Here is a 13,694-nt window from a genome sequence, read left to right on the forward strand (position 1 = left end):
TTTTATTTTATTTCTTATCCCACAGCACCTCCAATGACAAAGTGTACATCGCCCAGGTGAAGGAACGGAGCGCCGCCAGGAAGATATATGACGCAGCCAAGAAACAAGGAAAAACAGCTGGACTTGTTGCCACCAAGTCAGTCTGAAAAAGTATTTGATACCACGTTCACTCTTTGATATGTGTTTTATTCAGATTTCTATGTTTTGTGTGAAAGAGTAACAAACTACTTCCATTTTTCTCTAGATTTTCTGCAGTACAAATCAGACATCCATCACCCACCCACCACATCCACTCACATCTTTCTATCACTTTAGTCTGGATCCTACTCCATTCCCTCAATGCTCTCTCAGCCATTCTTTCAGGTTCACCATAGACCACTGACATCATCACTCCAACACTGTCTCTCTCTGTTGTTTCTCCTCTGCTGTGGTCTCAGAGAGAGGGAGATCGAGAAGTTCCGCGTGGCGGTGAGTGTTCCCTCGGGGACCCGGATGTCCTTCTCTCTGTCCTACGAGGAGCTGCTGCCCCGCAGGTTGGGTCGCTATGAACTGACCCTGGGTCTGAGGCCTGGAGGACTGGTCACTAACCTCACCCTGGACGTCAGTATTGCAGAGAGGACAGGACTCAGCTTCATCAAGGTCCTCCCGCTGAAGACCAGTCGACTGCTCTCCAACACTGTCACAGGTAACATAGGAAAAGACAACCATCAATGTTCATTGTCAAAGTAGTAGTACTAGTTGTAATACAATCAGCATGTTTAGGGCATCAGTTTGAGCATGTCAAGGCGCAGAATCACTAATGGCAGGTAGCCTAGTAACCGAAATGTTGCTGGTTGGAATAACTGAGCCGACAAGGTGAAAAATATTGAGCAAGGCCCTTAACTCTAAATTGCTCCAAGGGTGCTGTACTACTATGGCTGACCCTGTAAAACAACACATTTCACTGCACCTATCCGGTGTGTGATGTTGGGTTCTAAAAAAAAAAAAATGCATGAAATGAAATGTATGTATTCACTACTGTAAGTCGCTCTGGATAAGAGCCTCTGCTAAATGACTAAAATGTAAATGTAAATGTAAACTCAACGGACACTATGGAAACTTCAAACCAAGTTTATTCTGCCCAGAGGGTCAATACAGCTGCATTAGACAAAAAACATGGTTTTCCCCATGGTAGTAGTAGTAGTAGTAGTTTTCCCCATGGTTTTCCCCATGAGTCTCCTCCTTATCGCTAAACATTGCATCATTATTGCTAGTCAGGGAGCTGAGTGATATGGGCCTTAAACGGTTCTTCCCTTTGTCAGTACTGCCACATGTGACTGTGTTCCCTGCACTCAGCCCCCCCAAGCTTCATTATGGCACCCCTCATGTCTCTTTTATAACTAATGATTAATAATAGTTAAAGCTCAGAAACCAAACCTATCAGTGACAATTAAACTTAAAAAAAAATTATGAGTTGTTATTATATAGTAGTGTGTAGTTATGTGATTGTGTGCAGTCCGACTTCAACATACTGTAGTATATCTCAAACATGCACAGTGACTGTCTGTGAACTGGCTGGGTGTTCTCTGGCCTCCCTTCTCTTCCATCCAGGTGAGTCTGAGGCTCCAGCCTCCACCCAGGTCCAGCAGAACCCTTGTTGTGCCCGTGTGCACTACAGCCCCAGCCTGCAGCAGCAGAGCAGTGCCTCTTCTAAGGGACTCAACGCTGACTACATCATCCAGTACGATGTAGAACTCAGTGACCTCATAGGGGACATACAGGTCAGCACGCACACACACCCATGCATGCACGCTTGCACAAGCACTACACACTGTCTAGGACCAAAGTCCTACACAACAAATACTGTACAAATGACAGTATCTAGTGAGACAATAATCTAATCAAGTGAGTTATTATTCTCTTCTTTTGGCCTCTCTCAGGTGTTTGATGGATACTTTGTCCACTACTTTGCACCTCGGGGGCTTCCTGTTGTCCCCAAGGATGTCATCTTTGTCATTGATGTCAGTGGCTCCATGATTGGCACCAAGATCAAACAGGTACAGTAGAAGTATTACAGATGTATTTATTTATTTGACCTATATTGTCACAGCAAAAGAATGCAACGTTTAGTCCATAATGTTGCTTGATCGGTGATTAGGCTATTAGCTTGACAAAAGTATGCTACATGAAAAGTGAAATATTGTTAATATAACCGTGTGTTAGTGTGGGTTTTCAGTGAATTTGTGTAAATCACAAAGCTCATCTGCATTTCTTGCAAAATTCTCAGCTACAAAGAGTGATCAAATTAAGATCCTACACCTGTACCTCTTTCACATTGCACCCAGCTGCACCTCATTCATTTAGACAAGAATGACAACATTGACTCTACATTATATAGATCAATAAATGATCCTTTCTCTTCTCTCTGCATTTGTGTGGACCAGACAAAGCAGGCGATGTCCACTATCCTGGGAGACCTGCGTGAGGAGGACCACTTCAACATCATCACTTTCTCAGACAAGGTCCACACCTGGAAGAAGGGTCGCACAGTGAGGGCCACGCGGAGTAACATACGAGACGCTAAGGACTTTGTCAAGAGGATCATCGCTGAAGGATGTGAGTGGGATTGAGTCTGATGTACTTGAATTGCATTATATCTGCAGCAAACTGACAAGACCATGAAAACACTGTCGGTATTTCTCTCTTCTTCATTTCATTCCATCTGCTGCCTCCTCTTTTTCCTCCTCATCTGTCTCCTCTTCTCCCTCCTCTTCTGCATCTTCCATTCCTTCCACCTCCACCCCTCCCTCTCTGCTCCACGCCACCTTCCCATTTGTCCCTCTATCCTCCAGGGACCAACATCAATGCAGCCCTCCTCTCAGCCGCCCAGCTGGTCAACCCTCCCTCCTCCTCCGGTGGCACCCGCCGGGTCCCTCTGATCATCTTCCTGACGGACGGTGAGGCTACCATCGGTGTGACATCCGGTGACTTCATCCTGAGCAACGCTAAGAGCGCCCTGGGGGCCACCTCTCTGTTCGGTCTGGCTTTCGGGGACGACGCCGACTTCCCTTTGCTACGCCGCCTGGCACTGGACAACCGCGGCGTGGCGAGGATGGTGTATGAGGATGCGGACGCCGCACTCCAGCTGAAGGGATTCTACGATGAGGTGGCCAGCCCGCTATTGTCAGACATCCAGCTGACCTACATGGACGACCAGGCCTTTGATGTCACACGCTCCCTCTTCCCTAACTACTTCCAGGGCTCCGAGCTGGTGGTCACTGGGAAGGTCAAGCCAGGGGTCAGGGACCTGAAGGTTTGTATCATTTAGATCATGTTGCTTGATCTGTGTTTGTCTATTGTTTATACCGTAAGATGAAAGGAAATGTCCACTTGAATTATTCATATTGTAATGGCCAATAAAGATGTATCTTCTCTTATCTTCTCTTCTCTATTTTTGTATTTTCTTCTCAGGTGTCTCTGACGGCCAGTGGCTCCAAGCAGAAGGTGAAGGTGGAGAATGAGGTGTTGGTGTCTAATGGAGAGGGGAATAGGACAGTGCTCTCTATGGGCTGCCCTGGGGGCATGGACGGGATCCCCAGCTTCGTACGGCGTCTCTGGGCTTACTTCACTATCAAAGAGCTGCTGCTGGCCAAACTGAACACCACTGACCCGAACATACAGAAACTGCTGGGAGAGAAGGCCACCAACCTCTCCCTCAAGTACAACTTTGTCACACCTGTTACTTCCCTCGTTGTAGTCAAGCCTGATGCCGATGAAATTCCTACCTCAGCGTCAACTACAACGGTTCGACCCACCACCACCACAGCTACTACAACAACCACAGTAGCCCACACACCTGCCACCAACATAGCCTCCCCAATCCCTGTGAAAAATCCCAGGATGATCAAAGCTAAACCAGATCCTCTTGTCACAAAGCCTCCACCTCTCCAACCACCTCAACCCAGAAAGGGCTCCACCCCACCAACAAAACCCAACCCAGCGAAAACAGTGGCTCCACCATCCCCCAAGAAAACCACTACAACTACCACCCCCAGCCCCAGTGCTGTCAAAACCGTCCCCGTCCCTCTCTCAGGGAAAACCCCTACCCCTCCTCCCAGCTCTCCTAAAACTGCTTCTGCCCCTCCTGCCAGAATAGTCAGTACCCCCCTGCCCAACTTGCTCAAAACAGACACCGCTCCTGCACCTGGGAAAACCACCACCACTACCACCCAACGCAAAACAGTAAAGACTACAGTCCCTACAACTGTGAAAACCACTACCTCAACTACCACCACCACCTCAGTCAGAGCCGACCCAACCCCTGCTCCACAGCCTGGGAAACCCACTACGCCCCTGCCCATCTCTGTTAGAACAGTCCTCCCGCCAGTTAGAATATCCCTCTCATCCTCCTCTTCCTCAGATAACGCCACCATGTCTGCCGCTGATGCCAACCAACCTCAGGTCACCACACACCTGTACAGTCTTAAGTATGTTCCCCCTACTCTAGCTCCACATGGCAGTAACACAGACACAGACCCAGATGTGGACCAGATTGCCACCTTTGTCTCTGCCACGTTTGCCCCCATGCCAGGTGTTACAGACGGCCCGAAACTGTGGGAGGCTGCAGGACTATTGGGTAGGTCTTCCACTAATCTCGGAAACCCAGAACTAAAATCTTGCGTAATTGTGACAGATCTTAGAAAAGAAACTAGAATGGTAGCTCCTCCCCCCTCTCTCTCAAAGTTCCATGCAAGTCTATGGGTCAAATGTCCCTCCCCTTCCGAAATTGGAAAGATGCAAAATCGTGATTTGTCCAAATAACCAGTGACAAAAAAACAGCTCACTGGAACAATGTTCTTTGTTAGTCATCGCATCCCACAGTCTGTTGACAGATGCTACAATATCAATTATGTGCATCTGTGAATGAGAGATAAGTCCACTCTCTACTGTCTTTTTCACTTGGAACTCCAAAAAGCAGTATGCAAAGTATAGGCGAGGATACATTTTTACTGAATACCAGTATTGCATATTATATACATTTCTTTGTATCAGGTATTGAACATACAGTCCATATTTTGTACCTGTCTATCAGAGAAGTACTAGTACAATAGCTAGAGGATAGCTAGAGGACTCCTGATATCGCCAGGAGGGATAAGTATAATTTATTTTGTCTTTATCTGTTGTGGTCTAGTACTGTCTTTTTGCTAGCTAGGGCCATCTACTTTAAGTGCTGCCTGTTTTCCCAGTAGCATACTTGGTGTGTGAACTGCTGACTGCTTATAATTTTCAACCAGGATCAAGGGGCAGGGCAGTTTATGACTTGTTTTGTAATCAGTGGCTGTATTGGGGGGAAGTGGTTTTACCTCTCCAAGGCAATCAGCAATTAGTACAGGGTGTTGTGTTCTCCACCTCTTCTAGGCAATTAGCAATTATTGTTACTTCTTCAGTCTCCCCTGGTTTCACAGCAGCAGCTCTAAGCGGTGGGCGTGTCAGTGGCGCTTTTGTCATGGAAACAAAGGCGGTTTTGACGAATTGTTCTGTGGAGTTATTGGAGGAAGGAAAGAGAGGGAGGCGCTACACCCCTCCCCCACTTAAGTATCTTACCTAGTTATTTACAGATTATCTCATTTTGCTCTTTTGTAGCTTTGTCAACTTTGTGTGTTTTCTATACCTGTTCGCACCACTCCCTGTAGGCTTCACAGATGTTCCCCACCCCTTGGCTGCAACACTTCTAATTTAGTGTACCCTGCGTGCACAACCGTTGTGGAATTCCGGGTCTCTGGCAGTGTTTGGAACTGCTGATCTGCGGTCAAGAATGTTGAGTTCATCTCAGCCTATGCTGCCCTTCATACCCTTGACTTTTTGGCCCTGACGGAGACATGGATCACCACAGAGAGCACTGCTACTCCAGCTGCTTTATTTTTCACCTGACTATGTTTTCTCTCATAGTCTGAGAGCATCTGGTCGTCCCCGGTGGTGGCACAGGTCTACTAATTTCTCTTAAGTGGAGATTTTCTCTGTTCTCCCTCTCTCACCTGTCCATCTTCTCATTTGAATTCCATGCTGTCAATTGTCATCTATCGCCCACCAGGTGCCCTTAGAGTTCCTCAATGGGCTTGACACCTTGATAAGCTAATTTCCTGACAATAGCTCACTGCTCTTTGTACTTGGTGACTTCCACCTTCCGACATCTGCCTTCAATTAATTTCTTTCCACATCTCCCTTTCCCCTCCTTGCCTCTTGACCTCACCTTTTCACAATCCCCTCCAACTCACAAGGCAGACAATATGCTTGACCTCATCTTTACTTTGTTTATTCCATGTGTACCTCTGTGTTGTTGTATGTGTCGAATTACTATGCTTTATCTTGGCCAGGTCACAGTTGCAAATGAGAACTTGTTCTCAACTACCCTACCTGGTTAAATAAAGGTGAAATAAAAAAAATAGAGGCTGTTTGCCAACTAATCTCACTGCAACCCCCCCCCCCCCCCCCCCCACCACAGGTCTCTGATCACTAATTTCCTTTTTCCTTTTCTGTCTCCTTTCCTCCAACCCTAACCACTCAGCCCCTACCCAGATGGTCATGCGCCTTCACAATCTTCTCTCTCTCTCTCTCTCGCTCTCCCACTACTCTCTCCTCTTCTATCTTATCATCTCTCCCTTCTGCTAAATCCTTCTCCCTTCTGTCTCCTGATTCCGCCTCTTCGACCCGACTCTCTTCCCTTTCCGCATACTACGACTCACACTGTCTACTTTCCTCCCGGCCCTCCTCTCTCCTCTCGAGAGGAGGCCCTCCTCTCGGCCCTCCTCTCCTGCTCCGTGGCTGGGTGACTCATTGAGTCTCCCTCCTCCCTATCTGCGGACAACTTTGTCAACCACTTTGGAAAAAAAGGTGGACCACATCCGCAACTCATTCACTCAGCCTATTGAGTCCACTGGTCTCACTCACACAGAACTACCTTACGCCTTGACCACTTTCTCCCCTCTCTCTCCAGATGACAGAGAGGGGCGAAAGCGCCATTGAGCAAATCAAAGATGGTAGCCAATCAGTCTGTCCGTTTGTATGTGATCCTTGAGATCAAAGTTTTAAGAGTTATGTTTTAATGACCCTGATCCTGTTTACAGAAGCAAATACTTTTGATGTGAAGGTGGATGCTGTATATAACAACTATTTTTAGATCTATTTTACGAAATATACTTCCGATTGAGAAGGCCTTTATTTTTTTCTACACCTTTCTGGAGTTGGAACTCGCCGAGTCAGGAGCATCTGTCTGCGCGCAATGCCTGCTACGCGAGCGCAGGTGCGCACTGAAGGCTAGGAGTGGAGAAGCGGTTATCAGATTGGAAAACCTAATGCACCTTGGGCGGTGGGAAAATCTACGTTCTACAGTCGTGGCCAAAAGTTTTGAGAGTGACACAAATTAATTTTCACAAAGTCCGCTGCTTCAGTTTGTATGATTGCAATTTGCATATACTCCAGAATGTTATGAAGAGTGATCAGATGAATTGCAATTAATTGCAAAGTCCCTCTTTGCCATGCAAATGAACTAAATCCCCCAAAAACATTTCCACTGCATTTCAGCCCTGCCACAAAAGGATCAGCTGACATCATGTCAGTGATTCTCTCGTTAACAAAGGTGTGAGTGTTGACGAGGACAAGGCTGGAGATCCCTCTGTCATGCTGATTGAGTTTGAATAACAGACTGGAAGCTTCAAAAGGAGGGTGGTGCTTGGAATCATTGTTCTTCATCTGTCAACCATGGTTACCTGTAAGGAAACACGTGCCGTCATCATTGCTTTGCACAAAAGGGCTTCACAGGCAAGGATATTGCTGCCTGTAAGATTGCACCTAAATCAACCATTTATCGGATCATCAAGAACTTCAAGGAGAGCAATTCAATTGTTGTGAAGAAGGCTTCAGGGCGCCCAAGAAAGTCCAGCAAGTGCCAGGACCGTCTCCTAAAGTTGATTCAGCTGCGGGATCGGGGCACCACCAGTACAGAGCTTGCTCAGGAATGGCAGCAGGCAGGTGTGAGTGCATCTGCACGCACAGTGAGGCGAAGACTTTTGGAGGATGGCCTGGAGGATGGCCTGGATAGCCTTCCTTGTAGCTCAGTTGGTAGAGCATGGTGTTTGCAACACCAGGGTTGTGGGTTCGATTCCCACGGGGGGCCAGCACAGAAAAAAAAAAAAAAAGAAAATGTATGAAAAAAATGTATGAAATTGTATGAAATGTATGCATTCACTACTGTAAGTCGCTCTGGATAAGAGCGTCTGCTAAATGACGTAAAATGTAAAAAGAAGGGCAGCAAAGAAGCCACTTCTCTCCAGGAAAAACATCAGGGACAGACTGATATTCTGCAAAAGATACAGGGATTGGCCTGCTGAGGACTGGGGTAAAGTCATTTTCTCTGATATATCCCCTTTCTGATTGTTTGGGGCATCCGGAAAAAAGATTGTCCAGAGAAGACAAGGTGAGCGCTACCATCAGTCCTGTGTCATGCCAACAGTAAAGCATCCTGAGACCATTCATGTGTGGGGTTGCTTCTCAGCCAAGGGAGTGGGCTCACTCACAATTTTGCCTAAGAACACAGCCATGAATAAAGAACGGTACCAACACATCCTCCGAGAGCAACTTCTCCCAACCATCCAGGAACAGTTTGATGACGAACAATGCCTTTTCCAGCATGACGGAGCACCTTGCCTTAAGGCAAAGGTGATAACTAAGTGGCTCGGGAAACAAAACATCGATATTTTGGGTCCATGGCCAGGAAACTCCCCAGATCTTAATCCCATTGAGAACTTGTGGTCAATCCCCAAGAGGCGGGTGGACAAACAAAAACCCACAAATTCTGACAAACTCCAAGCATTGATTATGCAAGAATGGGCTGCCATCAGTCAGTATGTGGCCCAGAAGTTAATTGGCAGCATGCCATGGCGGATTGCAGAGGTCTTGAAACGAAGGGTCAACGCTGCAAATATTGACTCTGCATCAACTTCATGTAATTGTCAATAAAGCCTTTGACACTTATGAAATGCTTGTAATTATACTTCAGTATTCCATAGTAACATCTGACAAAAATATCTAAAGACACTGAAGCAGCAAACTTTGGAAATTAATATTTGTGTCATTCTCAAAACTTTTGGCCACAACTGTACACAACGTCTACCTGTGCTGAAATACCTCTAAAAACCGACATTATGTATCTGTTACTGTGCCTGCTCTTTACTCAATGCCATCATGGATTAAATAGGCTGAATGATCAATGGGTGAGTGAATGATCTTCGCCTTATGCCCTACAATTTGCAAATGCTCCGAGACCATGTCAATACCACCAGGAAATTGGTCTCTCTCTGCAATTGCATTTGTACCACTCTCAAACGCAACTGGACCTACACTTGATGGCATACTTCCAAAATCTCAAACTATTGAATTACTTTTTTTCTGTCTCTAAAGACTCAGTTTGTTTTATTGACAATGGTGCTGGCTCCGCCAAGTCCTCACACATTGGGCGACAGATATATTGTTATGCTTTTATTGTTGACCTCTGGTAACGTGCGACCAAACCCTGGGCCGGTAGATACGATGTAATCTCTACCGACTCCCTATGATTTCAAAAACAGAGCAGGTTTTGGCCTCTTCCATGTTAATGTCAGAAGTCTATTTCCAAAAATAGACATGATTAGAATATGGGCCAAAATGACAAATGCAGACAATGGTTTTATCAGAAACTTGACTAAAGAAATCTGTGTCAAATAACTGGATTTCTATTGATGGGTACACGGTTTTTAGAACGGATCGGATGAGTAAAGGAGGAGGGGTTGCAATTCATGTTAAATCCGAGTTTAACACCTCTGCAATTCTTTCGATTACCAAAGCCAAACACTTTGAATTGCTTGCGGTTAAAGTGAACGCAAACTCAGCAAAAAAAGAAACGTTCTCTCACTATCAACTGCGTTTATTTTCAGCAAACTTAACATGTGTAAATATTTGTATGACCATAACAAGACTCAACAACTGAGACATAAACTGAACAAGTTCCACAGACCTGTGACTAACAGAAATTGAATAATGTGTCCTAGAACAAAGGGGGGGGGTCAAAATCAAAACTAACAGTCAGTATCTGGTGTGGCCACCAGCTGCATTAATTACTGCAGTGCATCTCCTCCTCATGGACTGCACCAGATTTGCCAGTTCTTGCTGTGAGATGTTACCCCACTCTTCCACCAAGGCAAGCTCCCGGACATTTCTGGGGGGAATGGCCCTAGCCCTCACCCTCCGATCCAACAGGTCCCAGACGTGCTCAATGGGATTGAGATCAGGGCTCTTCGCTGGCCATGGCAGAACACTGACATTCATGTCTTGCAGGAAATCACGCACAGAACGAGCAGTATGGCTGGTGGCATTGTCATGCTGGAGGGTCATGTCAGGATGAGCCTGCAGGAAGGGTACCACATGAGGGAGGAGGATGTCTTACCTGTAATGCACAGCGTTGAGATTGCCTGCAATGACAACAAGCTCAGTCCAATGATGCTTGACACACCGCCCCAGACCATGACGGACCCTCCACCTCCAAATTGGTCCCGCTCCAGAGTACAGGCCTCTGTAATGCTCATTAATTCGACGATAAACGCGAATCAGACCATCACCGCTGGTGAGACAAAAACACTTTTTGCCAGTCCTGTCTGGTCCAGTGACGGTGGGTTTGTGCCCATAGGCGACGTTGTTGCTGGTGATGTCTGGTGAGGACTTGCCTTACAACAGGTCTACACGCCCTCAGTCCAGCCTCTCTCGGCCTATTGCGGACAGTCTGAGCACTGATGGAGGGATTGTGCATTCCTGGTGTAACTCGGGCAGTTGTTGTTGCCATCCTGTACCTGTCCCACAGGTGTGATGTTCGGATGTACCAATCCTGTGCAGGTGTTACGTGGTCTGCCACTGTCTGTCCTGTCTCCCTGTACCACTGTTTTAGGCGTCTTACAGTTCGGACATTGCAATTTATTGCCCTGGCCACATCTGCAGTCCCCATGCCTCCTTGCAGCATGCCTAAGGCACGTTCACACAGATGAGCAGGGACCCTGGGCATCTTTCTTTTGGTGTTTTTCATAGTCAGTAGAAAGGCCTCCTTTAGTGTCCTAAGTTTTCATAACTGTGACCTTAATTGCCTACCGTCTGTAAGCTGTTAGTGTCTTAACGACCGTTCCACAGGTGCATGTTCATTAATTGTTTCTGGTTCATTGAACAAGCATGGGAAACAGTGTTTAAACCCTTGACAACGAAGATATGTGGAGTTATTTGGATTTTTACTAATTATCTTTGAAATACAGGGTCCTGAAAAAGGGACGTTTCTTTTTTTGCCGAGCTTATATAAGGACTCCCACATCACTGTAGTCGGCTGCTACAGACCGGCTTTGGGAGAAGCCCTAAACTGTCTTTCTGATGTCCTGCACAAGTTAAATGACTCTGAATTTGTTTTTTTTATGACATTTGAACTGGGACATGCTTACATCTGTATCGGACTCTTTTTAAACTGTGTGACTCTGAGTCTCGCTCAATTAATTAATGCGCCGACAAGACCAAATCTCAGAGCACCTAACAAATCTCTATTGGACATTATTCTAACGAATACCCCTCACAAATACACATCGACTGGGATATTCTGTAATGATTTCAGTGATCAGTGTGCAATAGCTTGTGTTAGAAATACAACAATAACCAAAGCCAAACTCTGTTATATTTTTTAAATATATTTTTGACAGTTTGATGAGCAAGCGTTCTTACATGATCTGTACCAAAGTATTGACCGAGTAAGTCTGATTCCCGATGTTGACACTGCCAGGGACAATTTGTTTTTTGTTTTTATATGAAATTTGTGTCCATTTGTGATGAGCATGCCCCTTTGAAGAAATGTAGAATCAGTGGAAGGGGCAATCCCTGGTTTTCAGATAACTTGGCAGAATTAATTAGAAAGAGAAATATCTCTTGGGCTCAAGCTAGACATACAAATGCTCATGTTGACTGGGCCTCCTTCAGAGTGCTAAGAAACAAATGCACAGGATTGATCAGGAAGTCCAAATCAGATTACTATTTAAATGCAGTCACAGAGAACCTAAACAACCCTACCAAGTTCTGGAAGCTAATCAAATCAGTGCCAGGTTCTAATGTATCCTCTGGCCTTCCTGTCCATTTAATGATGGATTCTAATGAAGTGAAAGATAAAGGTTTTTATCAAGCACTTCATATCTGCTGGTTCAGTGTTAGATAATGGTGGGGCCCAGGCCTCTAATGTAAGCTCTGTTACAGTCAACTATGATATAGGCCCTCATGTGAACCATTTTAATTTTGAGCCTGTTTCTTATACTGAGGTCTCGAAAAGCACTAAAGGCAATAGACACAAAAAAATGTGCAGGTCCAGACAACCTGGACCCCTACCTCTTAAAGATAGCAGCTGGTATTATTACTTAACCTGTGGCTCACATTTTCAACTTGAGTCTCTTGACCAATTCCATACCCAGCATTAGGAAATCAGCTTATGTCCTCCCACTGCTAAAGGGTGGCGATCCCTCAGGACGCTAGTTATTAGCATCTATCTCTAAACTCCCTATCCTGGCCAAAGTCTATGAATCCCTAGTGAACTCACAGTTAAACATCTTAATTGAAAAGAACATACTGAGCGGGGTTCAGACTGGCTTTAGATCGGGACACAGCACCACAACTGCAGCTATGGCAGTGGCAAATGACATTAATGCACTTGATAAAAAGTAACAGTGTTCTGCTCTGTTTGTGGATTTATCAAAGGCCTTTGATTCAGTTGACCATGAATTGTTGCTAGCTAGACTCAGAAACATTGGTCTCAGTGAAGAGACAGTAAATTCATTAGAAAGAGAAATATCTCTTGGGCTCAAGCTAGACATACAAATGCTCATGTTGACTGGGCCTCATTCAGAGTGCAATAAAATGCAAATTAATTACTTAAAAATCATACAATGTGATTTTCTGGATTTTTGTTTTAGATTCCGTCTCTCACAGTTGAAGTGTACCTATGATAAAATTACAGACCTCTACATGCTTTGTAAGTAGGAAACACTGCCGATTTTGCAGGTTATCAAATACTTGTTCTCCCCACTGTATATGCAGATGATACAGTCATATATTCATGTGCTCCTTCTCTGGTTCAGGCTGTTGAAGAGCTCCAGACTGATTTTCAGTCAAAGCAGGCCTCCCTTTAGGGTCTCAAACTGGTCTTGAATGTACAAAAAAAAAAAACATGACCTTTACCAGAGCTGGAACTCTGCCAGAGAAGGTTAGCATTGTCACATCTGGTGGCTTAACCATTGAAAAAGGGTCATCCTACAAATACCTAGGTATTTGGTTGGATGACAAGTTGTCCTTTAAAATTCATGTGGATAATCTTGTGACAAAGCTTAAATTGAAATTGGGTTTTTATTTTCTTAAGGCTTGCTTCCCTCTTATGGCTAGAAAGAAGCTTGTTCAGGCCACTTTTCTCTCTGTAATTGATTATGGTGACAGGCTGGACTCTGTTTATCATGCATCCTTGCATTTTATAACAAATGCCAAGTCACTCACCCACCATTGCACATTGTACCAAATGGTATTTTGGACCTCACTTTATATGCACAGAAAGATACATTTGTATGTGTTCATCTACAAAGCCCTTTTGGGTAAACTCTTCTTTACCTCTGTAGTCTGGTCTC

At 45.3% G+C, this 13,694-nt stretch overlaps 1 protein-coding gene across 3 annotated transcripts in view; it reads left to right on the forward strand.

Annotated features, from left to right (window-relative positions):
• LOC115165580 (inter-alpha-trypsin inhibitor heavy chain H6) overlaps window positions 1-13,694 on the forward strand; it is a 41,109-nt gene that overhangs the window by 23,723 nt on the left and 3,692 nt on the right. For 2 of the 3 annotated variants that reach the window (XM_029718780.1, XM_029718781.1), the window contains exons 4-10: window positions 26-136; window positions 438-685; window positions 1,591-1,760; window positions 1,920-2,036; window positions 2,424-2,595; window positions 2,832-3,292; window positions 3,451-4,615. In XM_029718780.1, the coding sequence (XP_029574640.1) occupies window positions 26-136; window positions 438-685; window positions 1,591-1,760; window positions 1,920-2,036; window positions 2,424-2,595; window positions 2,832-3,292; window positions 3,451-4,615 (2,444 nt within the window). Of the gene's footprint in view, window positions 1-25; window positions 151-437; window positions 686-1,590; window positions 1,761-1,919; window positions 2,037-2,423; window positions 2,596-2,831; window positions 3,293-3,450; window positions 4,616-13,694 lie in introns of those variants that run through there. The other variant, XM_029718782.1, reaches the window with a different exon arrangement.

The sequence above is a fragment of the Salmo trutta genome, chromosome 28, assembly GCF_901001165.1.
Source record: "Salmo trutta chromosome 28, fSalTru1.1, whole genome shotgun sequence".
Lineage (NCBI taxonomy): Eukaryota > Metazoa > Chordata > Actinopteri > Salmoniformes > Salmonidae > Salmo > Salmo trutta.